The 13,807-nt window shown below is 38.9% G+C and overlaps 1 protein-coding gene across 1 annotated transcript; it reads right to left on the reverse strand.

The window, feature by feature from the left end:
• Positions 1-686: 686 nt before the first annotated feature.
• LOC104093133 (dehydration-responsive element-binding protein 2C-like) lies at positions 687-2,495 on the reverse strand. Its single transcript, XM_009598847.4, has 2 exons — positions 2,409-2,495; positions 687-2,253 (listed from the first exon to the last, which is right to left on the reverse strand). The coding sequence occupies exons 1-2, from the start codon at positions 2,429-2,431 to the stop codon at positions 1,023-1,025; spliced, it is 1,254 nt and encodes a 417-aa protein (XP_009597142.1). The 5' UTR covers positions 2,432-2,495; the 3' UTR covers positions 687-1,022.
• Positions 2,496-13,807: the final 11,312 nt, after the last annotated feature.

Below are 13,807 nucleotides of genomic sequence, written 5' to 3' on the forward strand. Positions count from 1 at the left end.
AATTTCCATCTTTCCAAATCAAGAAGAGAAGGTCTAATTCTCTAGAATGTGAGCCACCTTGAACATCTCACCTTATTACCACTTCTTGTTATGTGTTGTTCAATATTTTGTCTCAAAGTCAGGAGTTTGCTGTGTCAAACTCACAAATTGTAACAGAATGCCAGGCTATCCCCTCCTTCTACAAATCACTTTTTGCTCTTCATTGTTATGTGTTGTTCAATATTTTTCTCCATAAGAGCTTGCAAATTTTCTCTAATAATTCCTTCACCAAACCAAACAACATTAGTCCCTTAGTTCTACCTGGTATACTCGGTGCTCTCTTTTCATCCCACCATTAACTGTCTACTGAAATTGGTGGCACACATATACTCTGCACTTTATCCAACCCCTGCCTCTCTTCCCTTCTCTCTCACTGTTTGAGTTTACTATGGCTTGGATTCTGAGGACACATCCATGGATCCTTATAGTGGTGTAATTTTCGAACATTTTACTAGCCTTCAATGACCAGTTGCATATCAATATTTCAATAAGATGCGTACTTTGACCTCCGCCTTCATTATGTATAACTTCAAGAAGTAATATGATCCCCCCTATAACAAGAATGATGAGCAGAAAACCAGCAAGACATCCTTTCTAACGCACTCAAACATATGCTTATGTTTTGTTCATTGACTAATAATTTGAGCTATCCTAATCTGAAACTGTACATGATTGGTGATACAAAAGAAGACAACTCTTTGACAGTGTAACAACAAGGTTATCAAAAAAAAAAACAGTAAGAGGTCTAGAATAGAGGATTAGAACATCAAAAGTCTCTTCTTCTTTTCCTTTTGAATTCTATGAAGAGTGATAGACTATATATGTGGCGAATAGAAGGCTGACTTTCTGCTTACAAAAAATGGTATGCATTCTAACCTAAAAACTTTCTAATCTCTAGTGTAGCAGACTATATAAAACAAATTACAAGGATGATGAAACGAAACAGTAAGTTCTTATAATTAATGAACATCATCAAGAAAGGATTATATATCAAAATCAAAGTTAAAGACAGACAAATCTTTGATACTATCCTCCGGTTGCCAACTAATCGAAGAATTCGTATCAGCTTGGTTGCTAATAATTCCATCTGTCTGCTGGTCAATTTGCTGGTTGTATGTACAATCAAATTGCTCCTCATTCTTCACATTGTTTAGTTCAGCAGAATCTTGAGGGACAATCATTGGCTTGAAATCAAATGATTCCTCTAAAAACTTCTGAAATTCTTCATTATGGTTCTCTGCCAAACAAAATGTGCCTGTTACTTTTGTTGCTTCGGTTGAAGAATCGTCTTCCATTAGCCAATGCTCCATGTATTCTAGACGCCTGCAAAAATCTTCACTCGGGTTTTCAGTAGACCTGAAATCCAATGGTTGTTCTTGCAATATATTCAGATCCTGTGGCTTCACATCTGTCGTCTCCTCGTTCGTAATGTGCAAACTGTTTGAGACTTCATACGAGTTCAGGCGTTCCAAATCTTTATCATGTACAAACCCATCCTTCTCGATTTCTTCCTTTATAAGTGTCTCAACTTTAACACAACAACTTGGAGACTTAGAATCAGTTCTAGAACTGCATCCTGAATCGTTTAACTCGTTCTCATAATCCTCCTCTAGCATTACACCTGATTTCTCAGTCAAACAACAACAAGAAGAATGTTGCTTTTCATCTGCTGTAACTACTGATGTTGCAAAAGTGGACTGATCAACTCTAATCTTTGTATCTTCAGCACCTGAATCCTCATGATCAACAGATGATTGATCAGTCGATTCGAGTGAAGATGTTCGAGCAATGTTAACAATACTCGACGAGTCATTCTGTACACAATAATTCGGGAAGTTAAGTATGGCATTAGAACCATACATAACCTTAGCAGCTTCATCATAAGCAAGAGCAGCATCAACAGATGTAGAAAAAGTACCGAGCCAAAGACGTTTACCGCTAGTTTTATACTGACCACTATTATATACAGGTTCTCTAATTTCAGCTACCCACTTTCCCCATATCCTTTGTCTAACTCCTCTGTAAATACAACCTGAATTCTCAGGACCGCCTTTTCCGCGCATACAACCTTTTCTTGATCTCTTAACTGGGATTTTTCTCTTTTTTTTTACTTGTACATCTTCAGTGCTAGAATTAAGCTCCTCATAATGATTTTTCCACTTTAACAAAATTTCCTCTAGAGAATCACATCCATTGCGCCTTCTTTTCTGTTTCCTGTTTGCAAAAGAAGCCATAATTTTATTTTAAATAAAGATTAGAAAGAGGCTATTAATTAACTACAAGAATTGTACTATAGTGGCAAGTAATTGCAGCGAATACTAAGTACTACAAAGTTGGCAGTTGTTTTAGTATTTTAAAAAGAAAATCACCTTTGAAGAATGTGAGAAGACATGTACGTCAAAGGTGTTAATTTATAAATCTGATTTGAAGTCTTGTTATTTGCTTTGGCCAATGGAATATTTGTCGCGCGCTCTCCTTGTTTGGGTGTATTTATATAGTTCAGTTTTACTTCTTCAAATCCTTTTCCTTGTCAAATTGGGTTTCACTATTTCACTTATTTTGGGAAAATAAATACTCCTACTAAATAAATAACGTGCTATTTTGGTACTTAGTGTAAACGTGTGCTGATTTAAGAAGGAATGTGGGCGAATTTTGGGGCACATAGGAAACTTAAAACGGTTTTTGTTTATGATAATGCTTTGGTTGGCTGTCTTTATTTTTTCTTGGCGACCACGGAATTTGTCTTTTCCTGTCTCTTTCCAGATTAGAGATCTTTCATTTTCAACCAACACAAATCATAATAAATTGCGGCTATTTGTTTCTTGCGCGCAAAGAAAGAAAGGCAGAAGAATAATATAGTAAGGTAACTGATCAATATTACATCCATCGGCAGAGACGCCTTCACTTCATTTTGGTCGAAAATTCACAAAAACATATACTCCTATATAAATAGAGTAATATTTTTCTTAAAAATTGGAAAATATATAATTGGAAATACGGGTGTACATGGATCGAGTTGGTTCACTTTTTATTAAAACTAAATCAGACCAACTATAACGGTTTGGATTGATTCGGTTTTATCGGATTTTTCGGGTTTTTCAGATTTTTTTATTACATGAATATTATTTCAATCTTAATTTATTAAATTTTTAGTAAAGGTTGAAAAAATTGACAAACATATGATCGAAAAAATTGACAAACATATGATCTATTAAAATAATTTTATAGGAGAATTTTGTTAATAACACATGATAGTTACTTTTTTAGTCGTCAGACAATAATTTTTCGTTGATGTATACTTTCAAGGTTAAACGAATTTACTAATTAAACGTAAAAATTAATATGATACCTAATTAATGATATATTCTATTTAATGTTAGATTGTCGAAATACCACTTCAAATTCGAAAAAGATATAAGAATTTAATAAATCTTGACATATGAACATGGAAGAATAAAGAGATTGATGCATTTCAGAAACACTTGATAAAAAAGTGATCATATAACCCATTACTTAAGGTTAATAAAAATTGAGTACTTCATATTCTATTAAATATTACATCCCATAAGAGAATCCCAAATATTTTTAGAATTTTTGTAAAGAGAATTCTATATAAGGTTTTAAAAATATATATAAAAATTATATATATTTATATATCGGTTTGGTTCGAGTTTTTTACTCAATACCAAACCAAATCAAACCAAACATAGTCGGATTACGTATTTACTCCATTCTTTTGTCGAATTATTAATTGTTCAGACAAGTCAAATAGAGTTGATCTTTACAAGTCAAATTATAGTAACTTACGAACGAGCAATTTTTAATGGCAAGGCCAAAAGTTTCAACGTTTGATATAATATGTAGTAGTATTCAATACTATTAAATATACTTCGCACCCAGTATATCTCCAAATAAAAATAATTTGATAAAGCTGAAAACAATTCCTGCAAAAATATGGTCCTACCACTATATCCAAATGCTTCTTTATCTATCTATGTTTCAACCTTGTCTCATAAAAGAAAATTAAAAAAAGAATATTTACCCGAAAAATCGGATAGAGTTAAATTTGTGTATGGTTTTAAGGACACATGATATAACTTGATACAAATTGTAGAGTGACATGTAGAAATCTCTATATTTAGGTAGATAATAAGGAAATGTTGATGAACAAGGCAACGTAATCCCCCCTAAATGTGTTAACATCCCCCTCTTATATTAGAAGGATACTACTTTATCTATAATAATAAAAATATATAGTGGAGGATCCACGATGAATTGTCTTTTCCTCGATTTCCGCCAAGATTCTCTCCCATAGTGCAGTTGCAACGGCTCTTGTCTGCGAGCTTGATACTGGCTCGAGCTCGGTAATGGATCGAGCCCTCGGCCTTGGTTCGAGGTCAATTCTTACTTGGGGTCTCGATATTCGGGGTGAGTGTTGGTCAGTCTATGCATCTTCGATAATCTCCACTTTGCCTCGTAGTTCGATTTGGATATGAGCTCGATAATGATACCGAGCTTGTCATTGATTGGTCTTAGAGCTCGAAGCTCGACTCCCTTACTTCGGATCTCGATCGAGCTTGTCATGCAAATACCCTTTGATCAAAATATTATCGTCTCGACTAGTCCGTATGACTGACTCAATCGGTTTTGACCGTACACAAATAGTTCCCTCGTTTCTCGAAAAAGGATGTGGCGAGAAACGATATGATTTTCCAACAGGTCGATCAGATATATGCTGATGTTTACATCGATCCCGACCATGACGTATGTGATAGTTGTCCCATCAGTTCGATTTTACCAAGGCATTTAATGTGTGTCAGACGGTGATCGGCCACCGCTGATATTGAATCGCCATTGCTTCAATCTATAAATAGCCTTTCCTTCCACTATTCATCACTTTTACGTCTTCAATCTTCCAAATTTTTTAAGTTCCTTTTCGTCTTTTCTAAGTTTTCTGCCTGTAAATCTGTGAGTTTTACTGCAAACTCTTTCTTAAAACACCAAATACTCACGTTCTTTGTTCACGGAATTTTAAATGGCAAAAACGTCTAAAACTGTTCCGCAAAAAGAGACCGCTTCTTCATCTCGACCTGCTGGTGGCGAGGATGTGGAAGAGCCCCGCCCTTAGGAATTCATTCTGGTAGGGTGTTCGACTGTAGGTGATTTTAAAATTGAAAAGCCTTCTCCGATACCGGGTCGGTGTGAGCTGATGTTGAGGTACCAATGTTCAATTACCGAAAAAGTTCTCGATAAAGTCATACAAGAATGCAACTGGGATAATAAACTCGTAGTAATCCCATCGCTTGATGGATCAATTACTACCCACGTCGAAGGGTTCTTAAGTGTTTACACTTATCCTTTCACGTTGGGACCTCTAGACCCTATCATCGTTTCCTTTTGTAAGAGGTACGATGTGACCCTCGGCCAAATCCACCCTTCCTTTTGGAGGATAGTGATTCTTCTTCGATTTTTCTCGAGCAAGGTCGAGGGGCGTATCTTCACCCTCGATCATCTTATGCGCCTTTACAGTCCCCGACTTTATCGAGGAGGGTTGATCAAGCTTGCTTGCCGAGCAACCAAAGCGTCATTCTCGAGCATAGACGAGACTCGGGATCGGGGTTGGATGGGCCGTTTTGTTCGAATCAAAACTTCGGACCTGATCCCTGCCGATGACTTGCCATTTCCCGAGAAATGGAATATGAGCCGTGAGTAAACGTTTCTCTTTGCCCGTTTTGATTTTGTGATTGCCTTTTATTTTGTTGATCCATTTTTCTTTTCTTATCACAGTCGTGGCTCGAATGCCGGAACCGATCCCGGATCTTAAATAATGGATCGAAAGTCTGGTGTTGCAGAGACCGTACTCCTAGCGTGCTTGGGTCGAATTATCAAAGGGTCGATGGGAGGCCCGCAGTCATGGTAAATATTTTTGTCGATTTGTCTCTTCATCGGTTTGTATGGTAAATCTCCTTTTTCCCTTTTGTAGGACTCGGGAAAGATGTAGTCATGAGGCCCCCATTTGGTGGCGAAGAAGTTCCTGCCCTGAAGCAGGTAAAAGAAAGGAAGAGAAAAGACGTATCGGGCTCCCCGAGCTCGGAAAAGAAGAAACCGGCTAAGAGATCTCGAAAGCCGAAGAGGGGCTCTGGTGTTATGTCTTCGAAAGCGGCCCGCCATTTAAGGGACGAGCCCGAAGAAGGAGAGGAGAATTTAGCCTGCGTACGGGCTAATATTATGATTCAACAGTCTTCCAATTTGGTAGAAGCAAATCAGGGAACCTTGGCCATAATCCCAGAACAAGAAGAAGACGAGATTATCCCTTCTCGAGCTAAGATGATTGAAAGGTATATCGATGGCAGATCTTCTCGGGCAGTAGAAGGTATTTCAAGGGATGAGTTCGGGATAGTTGACATTGGCGGATCCCCTCAGATTTCAGATGCCATGATTCGAGAGGCCTTCATATTGTAGGATCGGTCCTATGAGGGTATTCAGGAGTCGGCCGATATCCATGGTTTTCTGGAAGGGCTCGAGTCAGGTGCCTCATAGGAGGTTACCGGTTTTGGTGGAATGTTGGTACCCAAAAAAGTGTCGTGGTCGGGTTCTACCAAGCCTTCATCGATTCATAAACTGGTGGACCGATTTTCGGCCCCGAGTATCGATCCCGACCAAAGGCGGAAGATAGTTCTCTCCGTACCTGTGGATACCCGAATTTTTTCTTCCCCCGTGGAGATTGCCAGTTACCTTTGGTCCTTAGTGACCGAAGAAGATCAATCAGTGGTGAATGCGGTGGGTCCCGCCTGTCTCTTCAACGAGGCCCAACATGCTTTGAATCGGGTAACTCTGATGGCGTTTTTGCCGCTTCTTTTACACATAGAGTTGTCGGTAATTCTAATGTTTCTCCTTTTGTTTGTAGGCTTCGGTGTTGTATCACGAGGCCTTTCTTCGAATCCGGGAGGAGCATGATACCGAGGTTCGGAGCCTCACTGAGAAGAGTGACTCGTACAAGCTCCTTAGTGAAAAACTTTGAGCAGATTTGACAGCAGCTTCGGAAGAGCATGGGGAGATGGCTGAGTAGGTATTCCGAATGTTCCATGATAGTGAAGATGAAAAAGAGATAACCACTAACAATCTGATTCTGCAGGTTCGGTAGAGGATCGAGCAGATTGGACGGCTTAACTCAAAGGTAGATGCACTACTGGCTGAGGCAGAAGAATTTAAAAAGTGTATGGATATCCTTGCCTCGAAAAAGGAAGCCGTTCAAGCTTAGTTAGAGCTGTCTGATGCCCAACTTCGATCTGCGAAAGAAAATGCTTCGGGGCTGATCGAAAAGATGAAAGAGCTTCATCATCGGTTGGATTTGGCCACTTCAGATAAAGCAGATTTGGCTAAAGAACTTGAAGTGGCCAGATCTGAGGTGATCGAGGCCAATAAAAGAGCTGATGCCAAAGTGGCTCAGTTCAGGATCCATGTCGAGGTTAACCAAGCCAAAACTGAGAGCATGGTCGAACATGCAAAATGGCAAGCTCTGAGAGAAGCTCTCGAGGAGGTTAGAGTTCAGGGCTTCAATATTGAGCCAAGATTGAGGTCGCCGGGGCGGAGGAGGACAAAGCTCGAAGGTTGGCCTTTCCTGAGGAGGACTTTGATGACTCGGGGGACTCTGAAGATGAGGACGATGCCGAGAATACGGCCTCCGATAAAGATTGAGTCATTTAGGGCCTTAGGTCGTTTGCTGCGTTCTTTTGATACCGCTTTCGGTTTTTGTATAAAGAACTTCCTTTTGGCAGAGTAGCCGCCTCTATACAGAAAATTTTTAAATATAAATCTTTCTTCCTTTTGAAGCAAAATAGCCTTTCAAGCTAAATAGATAGTTTGAATTCTAATCTCTATTGCCTTCGGGCCTTGTGGGTAGTCCCCTTTGCTTTATCGGGCTCGAACATCCTTCAGCCTTAAATAGTCAAGTGTTCATTTGAATTCGATAAAATGAGTAATTTTACTCGAAGTAATGTAGCCCGTAGGCGTAATGGTCGAGTGAGTGCTTGCTCGAACTCGAAATAAAAGTAGCCCGTAAGCTTAGTGAATAATTTGAACTTGAAGTAATGTAGCCCGCAGGCGTAATGGTCGAGTGAGTGCTTGCTCGAACTCAAAATAAAAGTACCCCGTAGGCTTAGTAGTCGAGTGAATGATTCGAACTCGATGTAATATAGCCCGTAGGCATAATGGTCAAGTGAGTGCTTGCTCGAACTCGAAATAAAAATAGCCTGTAGGCTTAGCAGTCGAGTGAATGATTCGAACTCGATGCAATGTAGCCCGTAGGCGTAATGGTCAAATGAGTGCTTGCTCGAACTTGAAATAAAAGTAGCCCGTAGGCTTAGTAGTCGAGTGAATAATTCGTACTCGATGTAATGTAGCCCGTAGGCATAATAGTCGAGTGAGTGCTTGCTCGAACTCAAAATAAAAGTAGCCCGTAGGCGTAATGGTCGAGTGAGTGCTTGCTCGAACTCGAAATAAAAGTAGCCCGTAGGCTTAGTAGTCGAGTGAATGATTCGAACTCGATGTAATGTACCCCATAGGCGTAATGGTCAAGTGAGTGCTTGATCGAACTCGAAATAAAAGTAGCACGTAGGCTTAGTGATCGAGTGAGTGCTTGTTCGAACTCGATCCTGTTTGCATAATAAATCTTTAATATAGGATATCGGTAAAGAAGAGGACTTTCTTTGCAAGTCATTATACATGTATTCATGTTTTGCGTCAGGGCTCGGGCCAACTACATAAGCATGGTTCGTTTTGACCATTCGGCTCTTACAACATTTCCTGTGGAGACACTGTTTGTCATGAAATAACGAAGTAACTTCCTTTGCATCAAACTTGATAATCATCACAGATACGTTCAATGATAAAGCCCCCCAGTATACGAGGTTGATTTTAAAGAGGCCTCGGATACTCAGCAATAGTATCGTTTTAGGCGTTACACGTTCCAATTTCTTGGTAGTTGATTGCCATTTTATCAGACCGGGTTTGGAGGATTTCTGCTATATGGCCAGTATCGATCTCTGGTCGACCTTTGCTTGGTAGTTCTTTTAGTAACGGACCTAGAAATCAACTGGCCATCTTTGACTCTTATTTTGGATTGATATCGATTGTGCACATCGGTCCAAGTAATAGCTGGGTACTCGATCAGATTTTGCTTCAGCCGCTGTGAAGCCATTGAGCTCCGCTCGTTTAGACCTTGAGTGAAAGCTTGAACAGCCCAATCGTCTGTGACTGGTGGCAGATCCATTCGTTCTATTTAAAAACAAGATACGAACTCCCTTAGCATCTCATTATCCTTTTGTATTACCTTGAACAGGTCCGACTTTCTGGTCTCGACCTTTATGGCTCCGGTATGTGCTTTTATGAAGCAATCTGCAAGCATAGAAAAAGAATCAATAGAGTTAGATGCTAAATTATGATACCAAACCATTGCCCCCTTTGACAGGGCTTCACCGAATTTTTTTAATAATACAAATTCGATCTCATCATCTTCCAAATCATTGCCCTTGATGGCACACGTGTTAGAAGTGAAGTGCTCGTTGGGGTCGGTCATTCCGTTATATTTGGGTATTTCGGGAATACATAATTTTTTGGGGATTGGTTTTGGGGCCACTCTCGAGGGAAAAGGTTTTTGCACGATTTTTTTAGAATCCAACCCTTTTATCATTGGTGAAGCCCCCGGGATCTAATCGACCCTAGAGTTATATGATTCTACTTTTTTATCATTGGCTTCGACTCACTTTGTGAGTTCCTCGAGAAATTTAGCAATTTCGGGAGTAGTCCCCGATTCATGCTCATTTGACTTCACTATGGCTAGCTCCGTTCTGTGGGTGATTTCTTGAGGTGGACTGGGCTCCGGCCTGCTTTGTAGCTGGGTTTGGCTCTGCAATTGAGCTATTGCTTCCTGTTGGGCTTGCAACATTTTGAAAATCATACACAAGCTAACGCCGTTTTCCTCGACGTTATGGGTATCTCGAGATGCAGACTGAGTGCCACCATGGATGTTATTCTCGGGTTCATCATGGAGGTTCGCCTCAATGGCTACATGAGAATTGATATCTATTGACGCTCCGATTCGAGCTCCAACGGCGTTTACAAGTGGCCTTTCGGTACTGGGTGTTAAGTTATTATTCTCATCTTGAAGACCGGCTCCGTTGTCGATTGGTGAAGCCATTTGATTGGTAGTTAGTCGTTGCTAATACGAAATCCAAGAATTTTCGGAACCGAGCATAAAACACAACAATGTGTTTCTTCAGATTTGTATCAAATAACCACTGTAATCCTTAGCCCCAGGTGGGCGCCAAACTGTTTATCCGAAAAATCGGATAGAGTTAAATTTGTGTATGGTTTTAAGGACACATGATATAACTTGATACAAATTGTAGAGTGAAATGTAAAAATCTCTATATTTGGCAAATGGAATGAAATATAAGGCAGAGAAAAAAGAAATGTTGATGAACAAGGCAACGTAATCCCCCCTAAATGTGTTAACATCCCCCTCTTATATTAGAGGGATCCTACTTTATCTATAATAATAAAAATATATAGTGGAGGACCCACGATGAATTGTCTTTTTCTCGATTTCTGCCAAGATTCTCTCTCATAGTGTGGTTGCAACGGCTCTTGTCTGCGAGCTCGATACTGGCTCGAGCTCGATATTGGATCAAGCCCTCGGCCTTGGTTCGAGCTCGATTCTGACTTGGGGTCTCGATATTCGGGGTGAGTGTTGGTCGGTCTATGCATTTTCGATAATCTCCGCTTTGCCTTGTAGTTCGATTTGGATATGAGCTCGATAATGATACCGAGCTTGTCATTGATTGGTCTTAGAGCTCGAAGCTCGACACCCTTACTTCGGATCTCGACCGAGCTTGTCATGCAGATACCCTTTGATCGAAGCATTATCGTCTCGACCAGTCTGTACGACTGATTCAATCGATTTTGACTGTACACAAAGAGTTTTTTGCGCTTGACTATATTTAAGCATACCGAAACTAAAAAGTTCTTTGCCCATATATAAATCAGACTGATCATTCCCTCATATATTGTAAGTGTAAGCAATGTCTGAGGCGATAAATATATAGTCGGTCATTCATCTTGAAGATTCAATTGAGAACTAATTAAGGGTCAATTACCAAGGGAAATAGTGAACAAATAGGAGATATGAACATTATATATATATATATATATATATATATGGCCTAATTTTGTTATTCTGGCCAGGGGCGAAGCTATATTTGTTCGTCGGAAAATTACACTATATATATATAGTTAAATAGTAAGTTTTAGAGGTAAATAATATATATTTAATACCCTTTGTCGGAAAAATATTTTTACTTTTTCCAAGTTTGAACACCCTTGGAGAATTCTTTTGTTTCGCCACTATTTTGGCCAATGTTTCCTAAGATGACCGGGTGAGTTTCCTAAGGACTCATATAAAGTGCTAAATGTGCATACATCTCCTAAATTTCCCCTATTACATAATTTGTCTCACCTAAGAGAAGTATACATGCATCCAATATTTCGAGTCTAGGAGAAGCTTAAGAGCTCCAAATTAAATTCAAAAATTGATAGAAGAACTTAGTTTACATCTAGCATGTGGCTAGCATATTTTTTACAACAGTGAAGCTTGTAAATGGGGAATTGGCTGATTCACTTTTTATAGAAAGTATTTGTTGTTTGGCATGCCTAAGACTAGAGGGTTAACTTACAGTTTCTGGTTTATCATTTCTTATGATAGCCTACTATAGCAATTCTAAAGTGTGGACCTTTGAGCCAGTGGCGAAACCCCAATTTTCGCCGGGAGCGTCTCAAAAATTTGAAAAAATAAACACGCAAATAAGTTAAGGAAATTCAACAACTAATATATATATATATGAAAAAAAAAATAACCAGAGTAATTTTCCTAGCTACGCTCTTGCTTAGAGCTCATTATAGAGGGCTTTTTATGGAGATGGTCTATGAACCATTACCCAAGCTCACAGTTCAAACTGTTTTTACCATAATTTTAAATATTTTTTTAAACTATTAAGTAATCTAAACGTATTTAATTTTTTATTATATGTTTGTTGGCACGTGCTCATGTTGTCCAGCCAAAGGCCCAATGCCCTAATCCTATTCTCTTTTGGTTTCTATTCCTATTCAGAATTGGATTCGATGTTTATTTCTATTTAGAGTTAATTTTGGCTTTAAGAGAAAGCACCACTCATGATTTATAAATAGTAAAATCTTGGAAAATTATTATATGCTCATTGGTACAAGTCTTTGAAAGACTTAAGCACATAAGAGTTATTTTTGAGAGAGCTTTCATCAAGAGAGAAGAGGGAAGAAAAATATTTGTTTTGCTGCAGATTTTTATTCCGATCATTCAACTTCCAATTACGTTTACTAATTCGTTAACCGTTGGATCGGGCTGACATTTCGAATGAGTGTTCATAGCATTTTGATATTTGATTTGAACGGTGGAGATCGGATTTGGAGGCCCGTAGCATCTGATTTAGAGCCCTGAATAGCAGCTCTAGTTTTGTGACTTCTCCTCTTTTTTCAATTGATTTGTCGTTGCTCTTGTTGCTATTGTTGCTCCGTGTTTGGTACTTATTGTGTAGCCAATTTGAAGAACTTTTTTAACCCTCTTATTATTATAGTGAAGCTTTTTGAATCTTTGTGATCCCGTAGTTTTTACCTTCGATTTGAAGGATTTTCCACGTTAAAATTTGGTGTTCTTTATCTTCTTTAATTTTGAGCTTGCATCTTCCTCGATATAACAGTGGTATCAGAGCCTAGGTTATTTATTCGGGTTTTTACGAAATGGAAGCGAATATGAGCAAGATAGTATGTTTAAATGGGAGAAATTATAATGTTTGGAGAAGCAAGATGAAAGATTTGTTGTTCATGAAGAAGATGCATCTACCCGTTTTGTAGCTCATAAACCCGAGAGTATATCTTATGAAGATTGGGATTTCTAGCACCAACAAGTATGTGGATATATACGACAATGGGTTGAAGATAATTTTCGCAACCATACTGTGAATGAGACACAAGCGAGATCATTGTGGGAAAAGCTAAAGACTCTTTATGCTTCAAAAACTGGGAACAACAAGTTATTCCTGCTAAAGCAATTGATGACCTTTAAATACAAGGGAGACAGCCATATCCTTGATTACATAAATAATTTTCAGGGCGTCCTTGATCAGCTGTCTGGAATGGAAGTTAATTTTGATGATGAGATACAAAGATTTTGGCTTCTTAATACTCTGCCAGACTCTTGGGAAACTCTTCGTGTTTCTTTGACAAATTTAGCTCCTGGAGGTAAGGTGACCATGGAATATGCCAAGAGTGGTGTGTTGAACGAGGAAGTAAGGAGAAAATCTCAGAGTTCGTTTGTCACGCCCCAAAATCGAGGAGTGCGATCGGCTCTCGACCGAGCAAGCCTGTTAGATTTCTTTCTACCCAAACTCATCCACGAATAGAGATAATACATATCTTCATTAATTAGACGAAAATGTGTTCATGTCTACAATACCAATTCAATTCCAATAGTTTCATCATTTTTAAAGTCTCAAATGGACTAGTAATACAACCACAACATAATATAGTTTGTCTTTCTCCAGCACCAATACACAAACCCACACTATGTCTACGGAGCCTCTATAGATAAAGAAGAGTACAATGATAATGTCGGCAACAAGGCCCCGGCTATACCTCAAACAGAATACACAAAGTATAAAAGATTCATGACCCCGGAATG

The sequence above is a fragment of the Nicotiana tomentosiformis genome, chromosome 2, assembly GCF_000390325.3.
Source record: "Nicotiana tomentosiformis chromosome 2, ASM39032v3, whole genome shotgun sequence".
Classification (NCBI taxonomy): domain Eukaryota; kingdom Viridiplantae; phylum Streptophyta; class Magnoliopsida; order Solanales; family Solanaceae; genus Nicotiana; species Nicotiana tomentosiformis.